Source organism: Hermetia illucens, chromosome 6 (genome assembly GCF_905115235.1).
Source record: "Hermetia illucens chromosome 6, iHerIll2.2.curated.20191125, whole genome shotgun sequence".
NCBI lineage: Eukaryota > Metazoa > Arthropoda > Insecta > Diptera > Stratiomyidae > Hermetia > Hermetia illucens.
This window is the reverse complement of record NC_051854.1, coordinates 59,397,611-59,416,169: the sequence shown is the minus strand read 5'-3', so window position 1 is coordinate 59,416,169 and position 18,559 is coordinate 59,397,611. Positions and strand designations below refer to the sequence as shown.

At 42.0% G+C, this 18,559-nt stretch overlaps 1 protein-coding gene across 1 annotated transcript in view; it reads left to right on the top strand.

The window, feature by feature from the left end:
• Window positions 1-5,456, top strand: part of LOC119659786 (ALX homeobox protein 1) — a 66,936-nt gene extending 61,480 nt beyond the window's left edge. Inside the window, exon 3 of the mRNA XM_038068054.1 lies at window positions 2,880-5,456. Within this exon, the coding sequence (XP_037923982.1) occupies window positions 2,880-3,228 (349 nt within the window). The 3' untranslated portion in view covers window positions 3,229-5,456. The remainder of the gene's footprint in view (window positions 1-2,879) is intronic.
• Window positions 5,457-18,559: the final 13,103 nt, after the last annotated feature.

The window sequence follows — 18,559 nt, the reverse complement described above, 5'->3', positions numbered from 1 at the left end:
GCGGGTGAAGTTCTCTTTCTGAGAATTCCTTTTGTTTCCCGCGAGTTGTTAATTACTTGCGACTATGATTAGGACGCAGTTAATTCATTGGTCGTAATTGCGGGTTTTATTGGCTTATAATTGACCAATTGCTTTGCTTGATAAGTATTATCTTGATCATTTTTCTACATCTGAAGATCCTTCGCAACACGGCAGACTCTATAGCTTGCTGAATGATTGATTCCATAATTGATGCATTTAGCTTTCTTAACCTTAACCATCGTACAGTGATTCCTGGAGTGCTCCCAATCCAGTTCACACATATCAAGTCCCTGTTGCAAAATTTTAGCATATACCTTTCCCTTACTGTACTACCGCTTGTCATCTCTTGCATTGAGGTATGAGATTAGAGGTTTTCCACTGCGGAACCCGAAGGAATTGAATGGCTACACATCAGTTGAAATACCTTCGATTGAAGAATTTAAAATAGCCTTGTACGACTTGAAACTGCAATCTTAATTTGCCAAAACGGGAACCACAAACTATTATATGTGTATTTTACCTTGGTCGATAACCATATCTCTGGTTTTTATTTCAAAGTCACCTAGTTTAGTTTAGTTTAGTTTACTGGGGGGAGCCGCAGCTCCGAGCACTCAGGCCATTGTTAGGCCCATTGTACTATCCCCGTAATTTGCCTATTCAATGGCTTCCCGCCTAGAGTGTTCGCAGTGTTAGCGAATCTGAGAACCTTCTTCAGAGGCGGATAGTGTGCAGATTCTTCATTGAAAAAAACCTTGCCAAGGTGTCTTCGTCTGAGATCTGAGGATGCCGGACAGCTGCATAAAAAGTGCAGGACCGTCTCCTCCTACTCCTCACATTGGCTGCACATAGCCGAAACCAATACCCCAATCTTTTCCATATGGTAGCTTAAGGAGCAGTGACCCGTTAAAACCCCTACTAGGATTTTCATGTCCCACTTCTCAAAGGACAACAAAAATGCCGCTCTACTGGCCCTAGGCTCTTTCACAAAGATTTTCGCTTGCCCGCAAGATTCCAAATTTCTCCACTCGGTTGCGTGAATCTTTGCAATTTCACCCTTCAGAGTAGACCTGACAGTAGATGGTCCGATTCCAAGAGCTGGTTCTGGCCCCACCATTGTGGATCCAGACCCTCGGCAAGCCAGTCTGCCAGCCTCCTCATTACCGGCGATGTTAGAGTGCCCCGGCACCCACATCAAGAATGTTTCGTTCAGTCGGCCAAGTTTCAGCAGCACCTGATGACAACTCCACACCAACTAGCTTGATATGTCGTTGTCATTTAGTGCTGGTAATGCCGCCTGACTGTCGGAACAGATTCGAATGATGCGACTCCTCCACTTTTGTCGCAGACATTCTTCTGCTGCCAATGAAATGGCATATATCTCCGCCTGGAATATGGTCGTTATTTTTCCGAGGTGTCGGGCCAGTTCTATAATCGGATTCTCTGAGAACACCCCTACGCCCGATCCATCCTCCATGACTGACCCATCGGTGAAAATTATTAGGTCTGTAATCTAAAAAGACTCATGGCCACTTGTCGACCATTCTTCTCTTTCGGTGATTACCACAGTGTATGTCTTTTCAAAGACGAATCTGGAAACCATATGATCGGTCGGCATCAGGACTCACCTAACATTTTAACAACTAAGTTAATGGAAATACTCACTATGCTAAAGGAAGTCAGCCCGTGTGAAGGACGTTTTTTGGCTTTTTTTAGAAATTTTTGGTAAAGAACTGGAGGAAGATACAAATACGAGTTTTTCACCATGGATTTATTAATATACTGAGCGTGCATAGTAATTTTTCCAGCTCGATGGCATGGTTCTTTATTGAAATACAGAGCAATTTATACACCCACCTCCAAAGAAGGTGTAATTCTGCTGCCACGCTAGAGGGCGCTGTGATCATCTTAAAGAAAAAAGTAAACGGCATTTTAACGTACAGACATAACTACAGTCCGCAAACTAGGATTATTAAAAAATATTAAAAGCTAAATTTTTGGTGGCGTGTTAAACTTTTTTTTGTGAATTTTGGTGTATTCTCAGGGCTTCTTCAATAAATAAAAAAAAACTGCTAAATGAATCGCAATTATCCTAGTTTGCGGACTATAGAAATATGTTCTGAATAAGTCGTAAAAATTTCAAAGAATTCCTTTGGATTGATTTTGAGCTATGGTGGCAACCGATTTTCAACATGCAGTTTTGAGAAAAAACGCATTTAAAAAGTAGAATGTCATTCGAACCGATAAATACGAGCTTTATTACGGCGATCGACATAAATCTGGTATGTGACTTATTACGTGTTTAACACTATAATTTCCGAACGACTGCGAATATCAAAAAATCACTTTGCCCATATATTCTACACTGTATCTAGACACGATTGATGCCAAAAAAATTCGATTCCTCATATCCGACACATGGGATAACCCCCTCAACCTTACGTCAAATTTGCAGTCACCTTACTGAAGAGATCTAGATCTGGAATTAAATTTTCATAAAAACATTCTAAAGTTTCCTGAATTACCACAGTAACAGCTAGTCAACTCAATGCTAGGAAACTTTAGCCTCCATTTGATAGTCTATTCAATTAAAATCACATATGCTGCCCCTTTCAAAGGATACCATTAACAGCTGCACTCTTAATTACTTTTTCAAAACTATTTGCTCCCTGCCATTGCCATCTTCTCTCTATGAAAAGCTCCTATGCAATTAAATCCTAAAAACAATATGCTGTGCTCCCCAACAAAGACAAGATAATATCAATGATAAAATGTAATTAAATCCGTTTTTATTTCATTCCATTGTAATTTTTTCTTTCTCCTTTCTTTCTTCCATGTTCCAACCATCATTATCTCCATAGTGTATCTCAAACGAACGGCAAGTACATAGATGAGCCCAAGTATCTTCATAATGTGAGTAGTCTGGATGATGCCGGAAAATATGCGACTAGTTGTCATATGGAGGAGCAGTCAATTAAGCATACACAACAACAATCGCAGCACAGTCAACATCAACATCCAGGCCAACAGCATCAACAGCAACAACAACAGCAGCACGGACAACATCAGCAACAATTTGCCGCTACATCAAATATAACAATTGGTGGTAGCGGATGTCATGCTGAGGACGCTGATAGTATGTCGGGTGTAATTAAAAGCGAGGACAATGTCACCACTCATAGCTATGTGTTGCCTCCTTTTTTGCATTGAAGGAAATGCTCTTTCAAAGGAAACAACTACGAAAGCAGCATCAACATCCTCAAATGTACTCGTATTATCAACATCACCATCATCATCACACTCATCCCTATCATCAGCACCACTCTTACAGGTTCTAAGTTCTCCCGAAGGATGTGTGACGAAGATAGAGGCACAATATTGTATTATGTAGTTCCAAGGATAATTTGTAAAGAAGAGAACCATGTACGTAGATTATAAGTGTTAGTCTCCGAGATGTAATTCGCCATTTAGATAGTGCCTGTATTCGCGCTTCAGGGACTCCTTTTCTCGAATTAGGTTCCGAGAGCAACTTTTGTATTTCTATAGTTCTAATTTAAACGTAAGGAAGAGATTTGAATGCAACTGATGAAAGGATAAATTCTTATGTATACCATATATGTCGCGTCACATGGATCACATTCATATGACCTCTTCTGTCTTTTGTCACTTATTATTATTTTCTCCCTATTTCTTTTACAATTAGAACATGATTCAGTTTAATTTTCATCATATCTAATGTTGTACCTTCGAAAGCATGGCAAGGACATAGCATTATAATCCCAGAATATCAATAGCTTTGAAAAGTCTTTCACGATAATGAATGTCACTATCCAATAGTGTCCATTTGAGTTGAGTTTATTGTCGACCCTAAAAAGATACTTACCCTGTCATCCTCATTATGCTCCAGGGCAACCAACCTTATAGAGACAAGAACTGATAACTACACGAATTTTATATATCTACGACGTTTGATTAACCAAATTAATAACATTTTATTTAAGTTTGTGTTCAATAATGTGAGGGAGTCCTGAATTCGTCATCCACTTGTTGGCGGACCAGGCGAGTTGGGAAAAATTCTCTTTCTCTGTTTCTGACCCACGGAGCCCTCTGTTCCGGGCTAGAACCCAAGTTTTTCTAAAAATAGAAGGCGGCTTCGTCCAGGGCCGAGGGAACTCATCAGTTGCTACCTCACCTCTCCCTTGGAGCAGGAAGTATATTTTATTAAAGGAGTAAACTGATCACACATTAGAAGCAGAACCAAATATCTCTTTTTTACAGAAAGAAAATGAAATATTCCAGAAGATAATAAATAAAATAATCAACAATAAATTCAAATTTTAATTGCAAAATCCGAGAAAGAAGAAATTCACATACGGAAATTATCACTCTTTAAAAACCATTTGCTATTAAATTATTTCAAATCTATTGCATTCAAATCTAATATGTATATAGTATGAACACCAAACAGAGCAACAAAATCCAAAGTCTTCTTAAAAATTTAAATGAAATATGAAATGATAATTATATGCCTGTAAATATTATACTTTTAACTAATAGGTAAATTTACTTTCAAGATGTATACATAATAAGATAATTGAACATTTTCGAATAAAATATTCTTTTTCTAAATCTTAGTTTATATATATTTCTCGCAAAATTGTTTAGATACCTAGTAGAAATATGTATAACAAATTGAAACATGAAAAAGATGGTTTATTTATGACTTCCGGTTATTCCTAAAACTTAAAATTTAGTTGTTTCTTTTTCATTTATCAATCAATTGGAATTACAGCAATCTTAAATAGTTGATTAAAGAGGGGCCAAAAAAAGAAATTAATTAATTTATTAAATTAATTACTAAATAAGCGAAAAAGCATAGCCGAATTTCATATTTATAGACCCTTTTAAAATATGTTATATTTTTATGTAAACCACTAGAAAATATATAAATACTCCAATAAGTGCCATATCAATGATTATTATTTTTGATATTTGTATATTAATTATTGCATTCAAATGTGCCTTAAATTTCCTTTTCGTGAAAAACTTTCAGTAAAATATTTGAAATCTTAAAATTAAATCTGAAATTTTCAAATTACAATTAAGTTTTATATAAAACATAAGTTTAGACGCATTTTTTGTTCATCTTTCGTACATAAAATTATGCATAGCAATAATAAAACTACTCTTTTGAATGTGTTTACATATATTTTTGAATTTCTGTTAAAAGTATCCGAAAGGATTTATAAAATAAATATTTGTAAATGTTTATCTAGTTTCATAAAAAGGTTGAATAAATTTACACGAATGTACGTAGATTATAATGTAAAAAATCGAGCGCTGACATTGGTGCAACTGATAAAATAATTTAAATAAGTTTTTGAGAGTGATTGTGCCTATAAAATATTTTGTTATTTATATATTACATTATTAAATTTTGAAAAAAAATCTTTCATTACGAACGTTTTGTAGGAAAAGCATATTTTATTTATTATTAAGAACCCTTTATGAAATATGGAACTGATTACCTGATGAGTTTTAGCTTTCCAATAAACAAAAAATAAGTCTGGAAACCGAATACTGAACATTTCAGGTATGAAAGGTTTTGTGTTTCCTCAAGTAAGGAACGTTGAGAACACGACATTTCAACTTGTATATACGAGTAGTTAAACTTCAAATGGTCTCCCCCATACCGAGTTTGATTGAAACGCCCAGGGACGTTTTCAGGAGACTGGTTTCAATTTAAACTCTTCTTCAACATATTTTTACATAAATTAATTTGAAGACCCAAGGCGAGAACTATGGAAAGGAAGCAATAGGGAGAATGCAAATGAATGCATATTAACAGTAATTCGTTTGTTTAATGACGTTTTGACTTATGACTTATGAAAAGCAATGCACTCTGCGTTTGCGAAGCAAGTTTAGAAATATAAGCCTCATAAACGATCACACCCGTACAGAGGAGACTACAGAGTCGGAGAAGGATATCTTCTACGAGGCAGTAGAACGAACCCTTGAACCCTGTCCCAAGTATGATATCAAAATCATACTTAGAGATTTCAACAGTCAAGTAGGGACGAAGCCCGTATTCCTATAGTATTTATTCGCATAGCTTACATAGGGATACCAATGATAACGGACTCGGACCACTATCTTGTTGGCATAGTGCTCCGAGCTCGAATTACGACACCACCTACAATCCCCTCCGACAATCAAGTGAAAGTGAATACCGAAGCCATTCACAACACAGCCCTCCGCAACACCTACAAGGGCGAAATGGTTGCCGCAATAACCGCAGTCAACAAAATTCCTGGATATGAAACATCAACAAAAGATCTTCACAATCACCTCAAGAACGTTATCATTGATACGGCCACAAACACACTTGGCCCCAGCCGCAAAAAAATCGGAACGGCTTGTTTGACGATGAATGTAAGCTAGCTACGGAACGGAAGAATGCTGCATACTGAGTAATGTTGCATTCTCAAAGAAAGCGGGCTCGCGCAGAGATTTATCACGAACTCCGTCGAGTGGAGAAGCTACTTCACAGACGGAAGAAGGAAAACCTGGGAGAACCAACAAGTCTGTAAACTAAAAAAGTACAGGGAGCAACCGCACCAGGCGTGGAAGTTTTACCAACAAGTCAGCAAGATGAAGCCTTATACACCTCAATGCTCGTCCTGCCGAGACAAAGAGGGAAATCTGATTTCCGACAGAATGAGCATATTGGAACGATGGGTTGAGTATTTTGATAAACTGCTCAACAACCAAAATATCGGCGAGTTGGAGGCCCCGTCGACTGAAGACGACGGACAAATGCTGCCACCACCAAGCATAGAAGAAACGGTCCGTGCAATTCATCGGGTTAAAAACCATAAGTCGCCAGGAGCCGATGTAATGACAGCCGAATTGGTTAAATATGGAGGCGACATCATCATCAACTTATGATCAAAGCATGGGACAGCGAATCAATGCCTGACGACTAGCAAAGAGGCATTATCTCATACATAAAAAGGAGGATATCACAGAGTGCAGCAACTCTAGAATTATCACGTTGCTGAGTACCATCTATAAAATATTCTCCTCTATCTTGATAGGCCGAATAGCCCCATACGCCCAGAACATAGTTAGCCCATGCCAAAGAGGCTTCACTGCAGGCAAATCAACAACACGTCAAATTTTCTCTGTGCGGCAAGCCATGGAAAAACTGTAAGAATATGGACATCAGTTGTACTATCTTTTCATCGACTTTAAAGTCGCCTATGACAGCATAGCCAGGGTAAAACTATACACGGCAATGAGAGAATTCGGTACCCAACGAAATGGATAAAACTGTCTAGGCTGACCCTGACCAATGTGCGAGGCCGGATAAAAGCAGCAAAATCACTCTGAAGACCATTCAACATCAACAACGGTCTAAGACAAAGGGATTGCCTATCATGCGTCCTCTTCAACATGGCCCTGGAGAAAGTAATTCGCGATGCCGATGTAAACGCGAGAGGCACCACCCTCTTTAAGTCCACCCAACTACTAGCCTACGCTGACGATATCGACATCATGGGTAAAACAACCCGAGATGTACAGTCTACCTTCATCCAGATCGAGCAAGCGGAGCGAGATCTTGGGCTGCATATTAATGAAGGCAAGACGAAGTACATGGTGGCAACGTCAGCGCCAAAACCCAAACCAAAAGAACGAACAACATCGTATCACACTGGTCAAACGAAAACAATGAAGATAGGAGACTACAATTTTGAGACCGTTGAAAATTTCAGCTATGACGATGAAATCCGCGCACGGTTATTGGCAGCCAACAGAGCCTATTTCAGCTTACAAAAACTGTTTCGCTCAAAAAGTCTCACCATGGGGTCAAAACTATTACTGCGAAAATGAGGGTCCTATCAGCCCCCATGTTTTTCAGGGTTGCTTTCAACCCTTTCTCCTTTAAAACTTTGAGAAACTGTGGTACATTCAGCTTCTACCCAGTTATCTGGGGAATCCTAACTTTTTTGGCAGTGGTTGCGGGTTAGCTGGAGGCACACTTACAATACACGCATTAACCTCAGCCCTATTGTTAGATCTCTTCTTGCGCTGGACAAAATTAAAGGGGTTGCCTTACTCCTCATGGATGATCAGTTCCAGGCACATGTCACTAGCTGCTTGATGCTGCCGCTGTCGTTGTTGGTTCTGCTGCTGCTGTTGATTCCGCTACTGGTGCTGCCGTTGCTGTTGCCGTTGCCCGGCCATGTTGTTTGCTGCTTGTAAAGCAGCCATCTGCTGCTATAACTGAGTGATGACTGCCAGTTGGCACTCCAATTGTTGGGCCATGTCAGCCTTCTCCTGCTCCAATTATTTGCAGGAGGCTTGGGCTCCCCTTAAATCCGCGGTAAGTACACAAAAGTAACGTTGATGCTTTTTCTAATACCGTTAACCTAGTATTATAAGATGTTCGCAGGAAGATTCTGGGTACAAAATTATTTCAACATGTTTGAATCTAACAAATTTAATATCGAAAAACAAGCTCTCCATCACGTGGACCTCTCATAGTAGAAAAATCAAACCCCCTTTACTATACCAATACCACGGATTTTGTTAAACCGAATCTATTACTTTTACACCAGAAAAACATAAAGGCTGTTCTGCAACTTTCCCAGCCTTACTACCAGGAAAAGGGAAGAGACAAACCGCCGGTAACAGAAGAGTCCGCTGCGTCCAATGTGGGTCTGACCGAAATTGTTCCACTTATCAAAAGTAAGAAAACTCAATCATTCATCAGTCATTCGCATTCTAATTTCACTCTCTTCATTCAAGATTTGTTCGGTAGGATTTATTTTCTTCCTATGTTCAAAACGTAGTTTTCTTAGGATTTCTTTTGGTCCACTCTTTTGACATATGTTGCAACTGCTCTACCACAAGAATAAGTAGTTTCACGAGGATCTTACTTGTGGCTGGTTTATTAAATCGTTGCCCGGCCTCTCATGCAGTCTCTCAGTTCATTATATCGTCTCATGCTGCCAACAAACCACAACGGGTGGACAATCTTTTGCTCGTACATAAATAGGATTCAATGTATCACTTAGAATCACAAAAGATATGGACCTAAATGATAAATCGAGTTGGATATTATGGAGCCTTGGAAAAGTACTTACTATTTGGGTTCACAACTTCGTCATATTATTCGCATAGCATGCTGGCCTCAAGCCGGGATAAAGGAGGAGGGTTTGAGGCAACGTACTTTGCACTATCCTCAGTAAAACAAAAATTAAATGCTGAGATCAGGAAAAGAGATAAATAAATTATAAATGGAGTTACACTACTATGCTAAATCCTACCCGATCTCTCTTGGTGACAGGTGCCACGACAGGCCGTCCAAGAAAATGCATTCAATGTCGTTAAAAACAAACTGATTGTATTGAGATATTCTAAGCCTCGGAGAAATGCTAGGACGTTCCCGAACTCGCAAGAGCCCTTCGGAAAACACGCATTCCCTATGAGACCATCGGAATCTCAACACCGACTGGTCTTGGGAATTAGCGTGGGCAACACACTTGCTCGCCACGTATCTAATGGTGACGATTTCGCGTGCAAAAGGATGGCGCTTTCGTGAGAAAAACCAAGAGACTCCTTACGCAATAACAAATCATTACAAATGTCGAAAAATCGTGTAATCAAGTTAAAAACACGATCCACGAAGCGGCCCATGCAGCCCTCGGGGTCACCGGGCCAGATAAGTGGTTCATCAACCAAGATGTTTTTCTTTAGAATAACGATACACAAATGAAACACCGTGAGAAGAAACAAGTCGGGAAACCGGAAGCTGGACGCTTCAGGTACGAAAGGTTTTGTGTATTTCTTAGTACGTAGCACGTAATATATCCATATATTATGTGAGAGTATCCACTTTCGGGCGATATTGACATTCATAGTCTTCAATTTTCAAAGAAGCAACAACTTTGACGTATTATAACTTTGTTAGTAATAGTGCGATTTCCGCCAAACTTGGTAGGATCATGCTCTACATTATAGCCTACATCATTGCAAAATTTCATGATGCTAAGATGAACTTAAGGGGGGTTTCCAGCCAATTACACAAAATTATAGTAACATACTATTATTAACTTTATTTGAACAGATATCGGTATGAAAGGTATTTCGGAGCCTAGGCACCATATAGTGGCAGCCTCCTGATCTTTTTCAGATTTTTCGGTTTGGTAGTTTCTGAGAATGGCCCCCTTAAAGAAGTGATCACTTTCAACCCCCCGCACTCCCCACCTTTCCACTAAATGTCAAAACTAAGATCGGCTTTGAAAAGTACTAATCGAGACCTTTAATTTGATACCCCACATCACTATATTTGATGAAAAAAACTTTTACACCCCCCTTTTGCATGTATGGGGACCCCCCCCCCCTAAATTCGACTTAAAAGGATGTAATTCACTGTATGCGTGAGCGTTCACAGTTTCCACCTTTCTACCAAATTTGGTGTCAATCACTATAACCGTCTCCGAGCAAAATGCATGTGACGGACAGACAGACAGACACCTAATCGTGTTTCAATCAATCTGCCACCAAACAAGAGAGTGCGGGAAGGAGATGTGAATCCTCTGGGAAGTCAGCAGGCGCCTAAGAGGAAAAAAGCCATACAAATAGTTCCGAAAAACGGAACTAAAGGCCGGTGCGAGTGCGAGCTCCGGCAATCGACTCGACAAAATCCAAGGGGAATGAAAAAGGTGGTTGGACCAAGGTAGTTAGGAAAAAGGCGAAGAAAAGGGCAAAAGTGCGAATTCGCCCAGAAGCGATTGTAATCTCCAGCAATGGAAGTTTGTCTTACGCGGAGATATTGAAAAAGGTCAAAGCTGACCCCGACCTAAAAGATCTAGGCGGAAATGTCAGCAAGATTCGAAGGACCCAAAAGGGTGACCTCATGTTTGAGCTGAAAAAAACCAGCTTGGGCAAAACTGATGGCTTCCGAACTCAGGTTAAGAACTCACTTGGGGAGAATGTCACAGTACGGACCCAAAAACATAAGGTCTATATACAGTGCAAGGATCTCGATGAAGTGACATCCAAAGGAGAAATTTGCACTGCCCTGATGGAACAGTTGAAGCTGGAGGAACTTGCCGAAGAGTCCATTGTGAGTTTGCGGAAAGCCTATGGTAATACTCAAACGGCCACATTGCGATTGCCAGTGGACGCCGCGCAGAAGCTATTGGCGGCCGGGAAGGTTCGAATCGGATGGGTTGTTTGCCGTCTGAGAGAGCAGATTTCTCTAAAGAGGTGCTTCAAGTGCCTCGCGTTTGGCCATTTCGCGAAGGCATGCACCAGCGGCATTGATCGGTCCGATCGATGCAGAAGGTGTGGGGAGAAAGGCCATATTGCCAAGGCGTGCAATAGGGATCCCAAATGCTTATTGTGCGAAGAAAGTGAGGGACGGGATTACCGGCAAATTACCGGAAGTGCTAAATGCCCGGAATTTAGGAAGGCGCTGACTTCAATGAAAAAATGAGGTTTATTCAAATAAACCTCAATCATTGTAGGGTCGCTCAAGATTTACTCGAGCAGACCATCTACGAATGCGAGGTGGAAATTGCCTTCATTAGCGAAGCCTATAGAAACCGTCACGGTGGCGTGTGGGTTATAGATTCGTCTGGTGGAGTGGCGATATAGGAATGCGGTCGACAGGCCATACAATGTACTAGGAATCAGACATACAGCGGCTTTGTGTGGGCGAAAATAAACGGGGTATATGTGTACAGCTGTTACGCCCCACCAAGCCTGACACTGCCCGAATTCGAGGAAATGCTTGACAGCCTTGTTCTCGACGCAAGGGGTCGTAGTCCAAGGGTGATTGCTGGTGACTTCAATGCTTGGACGCGTGAGTGGGGTTGCAGAGAGACAAATGCAAGGGGCCGCAGTCTATTGGACACTTTCGCACAGTTGGATATCGTTCTGGCCAACGAAGGATGTGTAAACACCTTTCAGAAAGGGGGGTCTACCTCAATCGTAGACCTAACTTTTGTTAGCCCTGCACTGGCACGTGGTATGTCTTGGTGTGTCAGCAACCACTACACCAACAGCGATTACCAGGCGATCTTCTTTGGGCAATGGGTGGAGTCACCGGGCATAAGATCATCATGCCCGAAACCGAGAAAGATGTCAGGCTGGTCCGCTAAAGCTCTGAATGAGTAGACCTTCATGGAGGTGTGGTTAGACTAACCTAATAAAGCAGGCGCCTCTACGGAAAGAGCTGCCCATGTAGTCCAATGCATCGCCAAAGCGTGTGACGCGTCCATGCCGAGGAGGTGCTTATTCCCCAGGAGAAGACCAAACTACTGGTGGAATGCTGAACTGGCCAGCCTTCGATCAGCCTGTCACCGAGCCAGAAGAGCGGCTCAAAGAGCGGTAGGCAGAATTGACCAAGGGCAAAAAGAGCGCGCCTATAAGGAAGACCGTAAAACCCTCAAGTTCGCCATCCAACGGAGCAAGAGGGAATGTTTTAAGGAGCTCTGTTTAGAAGCGGACGTAAACCCGTGGGGGAGCGCCTATAGAATCGTGATGGGACGATTCAGAGGCCGATCATCCCCGCAGATCACGTGCCCTTCACTCTTGTTAAAAATTATCCAGGGGTTATTCACTCAGCAAGAGGAGGGCATAGACAGCTTCCAGCGACCTCTGAACGACACGGCAATACCGCCAGTCACCAGTGATGAGCTGCTGGAGATCTGCACTAGGATAGGAGATAACAAAGCTCCGGGTCTGGATGGCGTGCCGAATAAGGCCCTTAAGCTTGCCATGAAATCCAGACCGGGCATGTTCGCTGAGTTGTTCGAAGCGTGCATGTCCGAAAGAATATTTCCTGCATCATGGAAACGACAGAAGTTGGTGCTACTGCCTAAGGCTGGCAAACCTCCAGGTGAGCCAACCTCATACAGACCTATTTGTCTTTTGGACACTGTGGGCAAAATGCTAGAGCAAGTAATCTATAATAGATTACTCCCGGTTGTTGAGAGCCAGGGAGGTCTCTCAGATCGGCAGTATGGGTTCCGTAAAGCCAGATCAACCAATGATGCCATCAAAATGGTTACTGGCTTGGCCGAAGATGCAATCCAGGGAAGGGGCAGTACTAGCAAATATTGCATAGTGGTGACCCTGGATGTGAGAAATGCATTCAATTCGGCCAATTGGAACATAATACGGGAATCTCTGGCAAAGATTGGTATTCCCGCTTATCTTGCAGCTATTCACAAGAACGGAGGCTTTGGTATGACACCGATGACGGACCCCAGGAGTACGTTGTCTCCGCGGGTGTCCCACAGGGCTCTGCACTGGGCCCACTGCTGTGGAACATCATGTACAACGATGTTCTTAATCTTCCCCTTCCGGAAGAAGCCACGGTGGTGGGCTACGCCGATGATATAGCGCTGGTTGTTGTCGCAAAGCATCTCGAAGATGCTGAATTATACTCATGCGAAGCGATCAGTGCTGTTAAGGGTTGGCTTGAGAGTTCTGGTCTGACACTTGCAGAGGAAAAAACGGAAGCGGTCCTTATCACCAAGCGCCGAAAAAGAAATTTTGCCCGTATTCAAATTGGGAATCATATCATCACTTCTAAGCCTAATATCTAATAATTGGGAGTGATGATAGATGGGAAGCTTAGCTATAAGCCACATGTGCAGTATGTCTATGACAAAGCATCCACTGCGAGTGTGGCCCTGGCAAGAATGATGCCGAACGTGGGAGGGCCACGGCATGCTTCCAGGCTGCTTATAGCTAGGGTAGTGAGTTTGATCCTGCTCTACGCAGCTCCAGTTTGGGGAAAGGCATTGCAGGTTACATCTAACGCTAACAAACTGAGTTCAGTCTACAGGAGAACAGCCCTAAGGGTGTGCTCGGCATTCAGGACTGTCTCAGTTGATGCAGCATTCGTCATTTCTGGAATGATGCCCATTGACATCTTGGCAGATGAGATGACGAATATATATAATGCGAAGTCTATCTCTCCTTTATCGCAGACGAAGAACGCCGAAAGGGAGAGATCGCTAAATAGATGGCAAGAGCGTTGGGAATGCTCGGGAAAGGGTCGGTGGACACACAGGCTCATCCCTGCCATCAAGGAGTGGTTGGGGAGACGGCACTTACTCAGCGGCAATCTTACTCAGTTTCTCACGGGGCATGGAGGATATCGCCAATACCTGTTTAGGTTTAAACTAGATACCTCACCCGATTGTCCAAACTGCGATGGAGTCCCAGAGGACCCAGAGCATGTATTCTTCCACTGTCCAAGGTTTGTGGAGGAAAGGAAGAAGCTAGAGGAGACTCTAGGAGAGGTGCTTGTACCAGAGAATCTGGTGCGAAGAATGCTAACATGCCAGGAAGGCTGGGATGCGATCAACTCCATGGTCGTATCTATTCAGAGTAAACTGCGGAAGGCAGAGGAGACCCGAAAAGCGCGGTTACATACGCCGCGTAGAAACGAAAGGGGACCAAGCTACAATGAGCTGACTCCGCCCCGTGATGTAATACCGTACGGTGGTTCCACGGGGCTTGGAAGGAGTCGGAGGTGGTTTTAGTGGGTAAGAATCCCACACGCTGGCATGTCCAGGCCAGCGTCTTTTGAAGATTTCCACCTCCTCAAAAAAAAAAAAAAGACAGACAGACAGTAAACCGCTTTTAATAAGGTTTTGTGTTTACACAAAACCTTAAAAATGCGAACCAGGAAGCGAAGAAAGCAATCACCTTTACCCAAACGGGGTGAGAAGAAGCTCCGCAAGAACTGCGGAACTACTGACGCAATACACGCTGCACGGTTACTCATAGAAAAACATTGCATTTCTGGATCTCGAGAAGGCGTTTAAATAAACTCATCTAGTAGACTCTGCGGCAACACTTAGTGCCAGAAGAACTCGTGCGCTGGGCTAAACTGCACTACAATCCGGGAAGTAAAGTTCGAAATGTGGCGGGTGTATCAAAATCACTTCGTATTTCCGTGGGTGTTGATCATGGAAGCGCCCACTCAGCGCCACTATCCACTGGTTTATGCAGATGTTGTTTTCCAGACGGATGAATGGAGATGAAGATGTTGCGTTGGACCGTCAACACGCCATGATCATCTTTGAAATGAGAATATCCACAATCGATATGTGGTTGCACAGGCCATGGAAAAAATGCGAGAGGGGCATCTTCGATGGTATGGTCACGTAATCCGCACCAACGAGAATTAACTTGCCAAAATTGGTCTGAACATCGAAATCGATGTGAAAAAACCAAAAGCCGGCCAAAACAACGATGGCTTGATACACTAAATGGTGACCTGAAAGCCTCGGTACTGTATCCAGATCAGGTCTTTGACAGAACAAATTAGCGGAACCAATAGAGACGAGCTGACCCCGCTTCTGAACACGACCAAGGGGTTCAACATGTTATTCCAAAAGCAACCCTTGTAGGATAATTGGTTCTGACTTCTGTAAACCATACCATCGAAAGATGATCATAATATACCCGGGTAACTTCATTAGTTTAGACCATTCTCTAACCACCAAGAACTCAATTTATTTCTGCTTTCCAAATTGATACATCTGTTCATATCACAATTGATACATCTGTTCCATTGGACCAAAATACCACCAAAGAACTCCAGCATTACGGTAGAGGGAGAGAGTAAACTATACTTTGAGATGCGGAAGGATACATTTGATTCTAGCAAATATGCCGGCCTACCCCGATAATAAACGGTGGTAATAGGCTACTTTTTGATATAACTTGATTCTTCAATTGTTTCAACTGGGGACATTCCAACAGCTAAGCAACACTACGCAGATAGTAGAAACTAAGTATACTAATCATCCACAAAACTATCCGAAATTGCTTACAACGTATCCTTAACTTACTCATCCACCTTCCCATTTCATACTTGTATCCACCGTACAAACAATTTCAAACAAGGATTAAGTGCAACTTCGGAAAGTAGATTACATACTACAAACTCCTCGAAACGCATCAAAAGGGAGTCCATCTCTGCAGTCAGTGAAAGCAGAAATTCGACACGTTTTGCAATAATACTAATAATGGATTACATTTTTAACAAGCAACATTAGCAACATTCTCCCCATTTCCACTCGACTACAACAGCTACATCGACTATCGCTACCCTAAGTAAACTTTCCAGCAGTCATCCAAGATGATGCTTTGTACACATAGAACTTGGTTCCTAAAAGGATTCCAAGATAATGTCACAAAAGCATCCTCACAACATGCTCTCACGGAGAAATAATCTCCCCAGTTCCATCCAATTCAAAAAGCATATTTGGTACTTTTTATCATTTTCATTAGTTGTTGTTTCATCCTTGCGTTGTCCTTGCAAAATGGGAACAGTGGAACCAGCGAAAAGTATGGGGCGGGGTATCTTTTCATCGGTCGGGATATTACCAGCTTGGGCTTGTATGCCGGCAGAGCGCACCTAAGAATTTCTTGGAGTCAGATAAAGATCCTGAAGGACTTTACAAGCTTTTATGGAGATTACGAAATCTGATAAGGACGAAATTCTTGTATTATTCTCTGCTGTTGGAACAGGTACTTGAGTAAAAAACCATGAACGTGATGCTTTTGCATGAAAGGTGGCTGCTATTGTTGTTTCGGGTATAACTGTGAAAACCCCGGCTCAATGTAAACCCCACACGATATCCACTACTTGTGTGGGTACTTAAGTGGTAAAGTTTTGTGAATTCTCATCATTGGGACTTGAGGAGCCCAAATAAGAACTAATTGGAAGGAAGGAAAGGCATAAACAAGGGTACGTGAAAGCGAGAACTGGATAATTTAGAATAATGATAATTTCGTAATTTGACGTTCCGAAGTATTTGCAGACACTTTTCATTATCCTCAAACTTCCATCTTTCTGTTGTAAAGTTTAAATTCCATCTAATTATGTGGCATCAAAGAATTATTATTAGTTTCTGTTCTGTAAGCTCTATAAACTTACACCGAGTGGGTAGTTAACTTTCATAGTAGGAACAATCTATGAAAATCAGCTTTACCTTTATCCCGTGAATAGCAGGTGTTACAAAACTTTTAGTAAATATGTATTCATTCGGTTGCTGCGTTCTTAATTTTGTCACTTTATCCTTTGCTTGGTCATCAATGGGATAAGTGGTCTCCATAGTGAATAAGTGGGAGGGAAGTAAAATGTTGGGGTAAAAATCACCACCTTGAAATGATACTTGTGCCTGTGGTGCTTATAATTCACTACAAGTGGGAAAAGTTGTCCTCGATTTTATAAATAACCTCCACAATGAAAATGTTTAGGTCCTTAACCGCACTTTAATGGCTATCAGCTAGGATAACAACTTTTTGTTATATGGCACACCGGTGTAAATCTTACAAGGCCTTAGTTTCTTTTCTTTACAACCCGGCGCCCGGGCTAAATCGGGCTGGTAAAACTCTGGAAAGTACTCCTCTCCCTCTTGTGTTGTTTTTGTACTCTAGAAAGCCATGTGGTAGCAGACGTGAATCAGGTAAAAGATTGTTTCTGACGGCATCGGGGAAGCAAGTGTCTGACAGAATTCTGACTGCAAGATGCAGTGCAGGTTAAGCAGCATCACAATTGTCCAGTGCATTGCACCAACAGTGACTTCGGATATAGTGGAGAGGGATGTTTCCCACGAGCAATTATATATAGTTGAGGAGACATTGTGATCGCGGTAGGGGATCTAAATGTCAAGGTGGGCTCTCACAGCATCTTCCTCGAACATATGATGGGGAAGCACAGTCTTGGCGACAGCAACAATAATAGTAGGAGTTTTGTGGATTTTCGTAACTTCTGCCGTCTAGTCATTGGTGGCACATTGTTCGAGCACAGAGCCTGTCATAAGGTCAGTTGGGTTTCAACTCACCGGCAGTATATTAGTAATCAGCTTGACCACTTTACGATCAGCAGTAGATTTAGGACTTGCACTCAGAATGCATAACAAGAGAAGCGCTGACATCAGCCTTAAAAGGGGGCACTATCTGATCGCTCGCGTATTGCGTCCGGCACTTCTCGTAAGTTTGGAGAGCTCCGACTCCGACTCCAAAATTCAAGATTGACCGCCTGTATGATCCAGCTGAAACTTACACTCCTCCTCCATTGCACCAAGTGCTTCTGTAATACAACCGTCGGCCACCTTGGGATGGTGGATTTTATTGCATGACCCAGCTAGCAGTGGACTTTTCGTCCTACCTTAATATGTGCCTTAACTCATACACCCTTAACTGACTTGTTCGTCGACGAAGTTCTTTGTTCAAATTCGTATCAGGCAAGTGTACCCCGATTATACGTTACAGACAAGTTTTGACTATGACCTGTTGCTTTTGAGTAACATTGGTTTCCACTTGACAGCACTGAACGGTATTAACTTGATCTTGGCGTTGGGATAACTACATTTTCAGATTTCAGGCAAGACAACGAAGCCGCGCTGCACTCGATACCACCACCAACAGAAACGGTACTTCCCAGATATATAAATTGATCAATACCTTGGATACTCTCCCCAATATTGCAGATAAG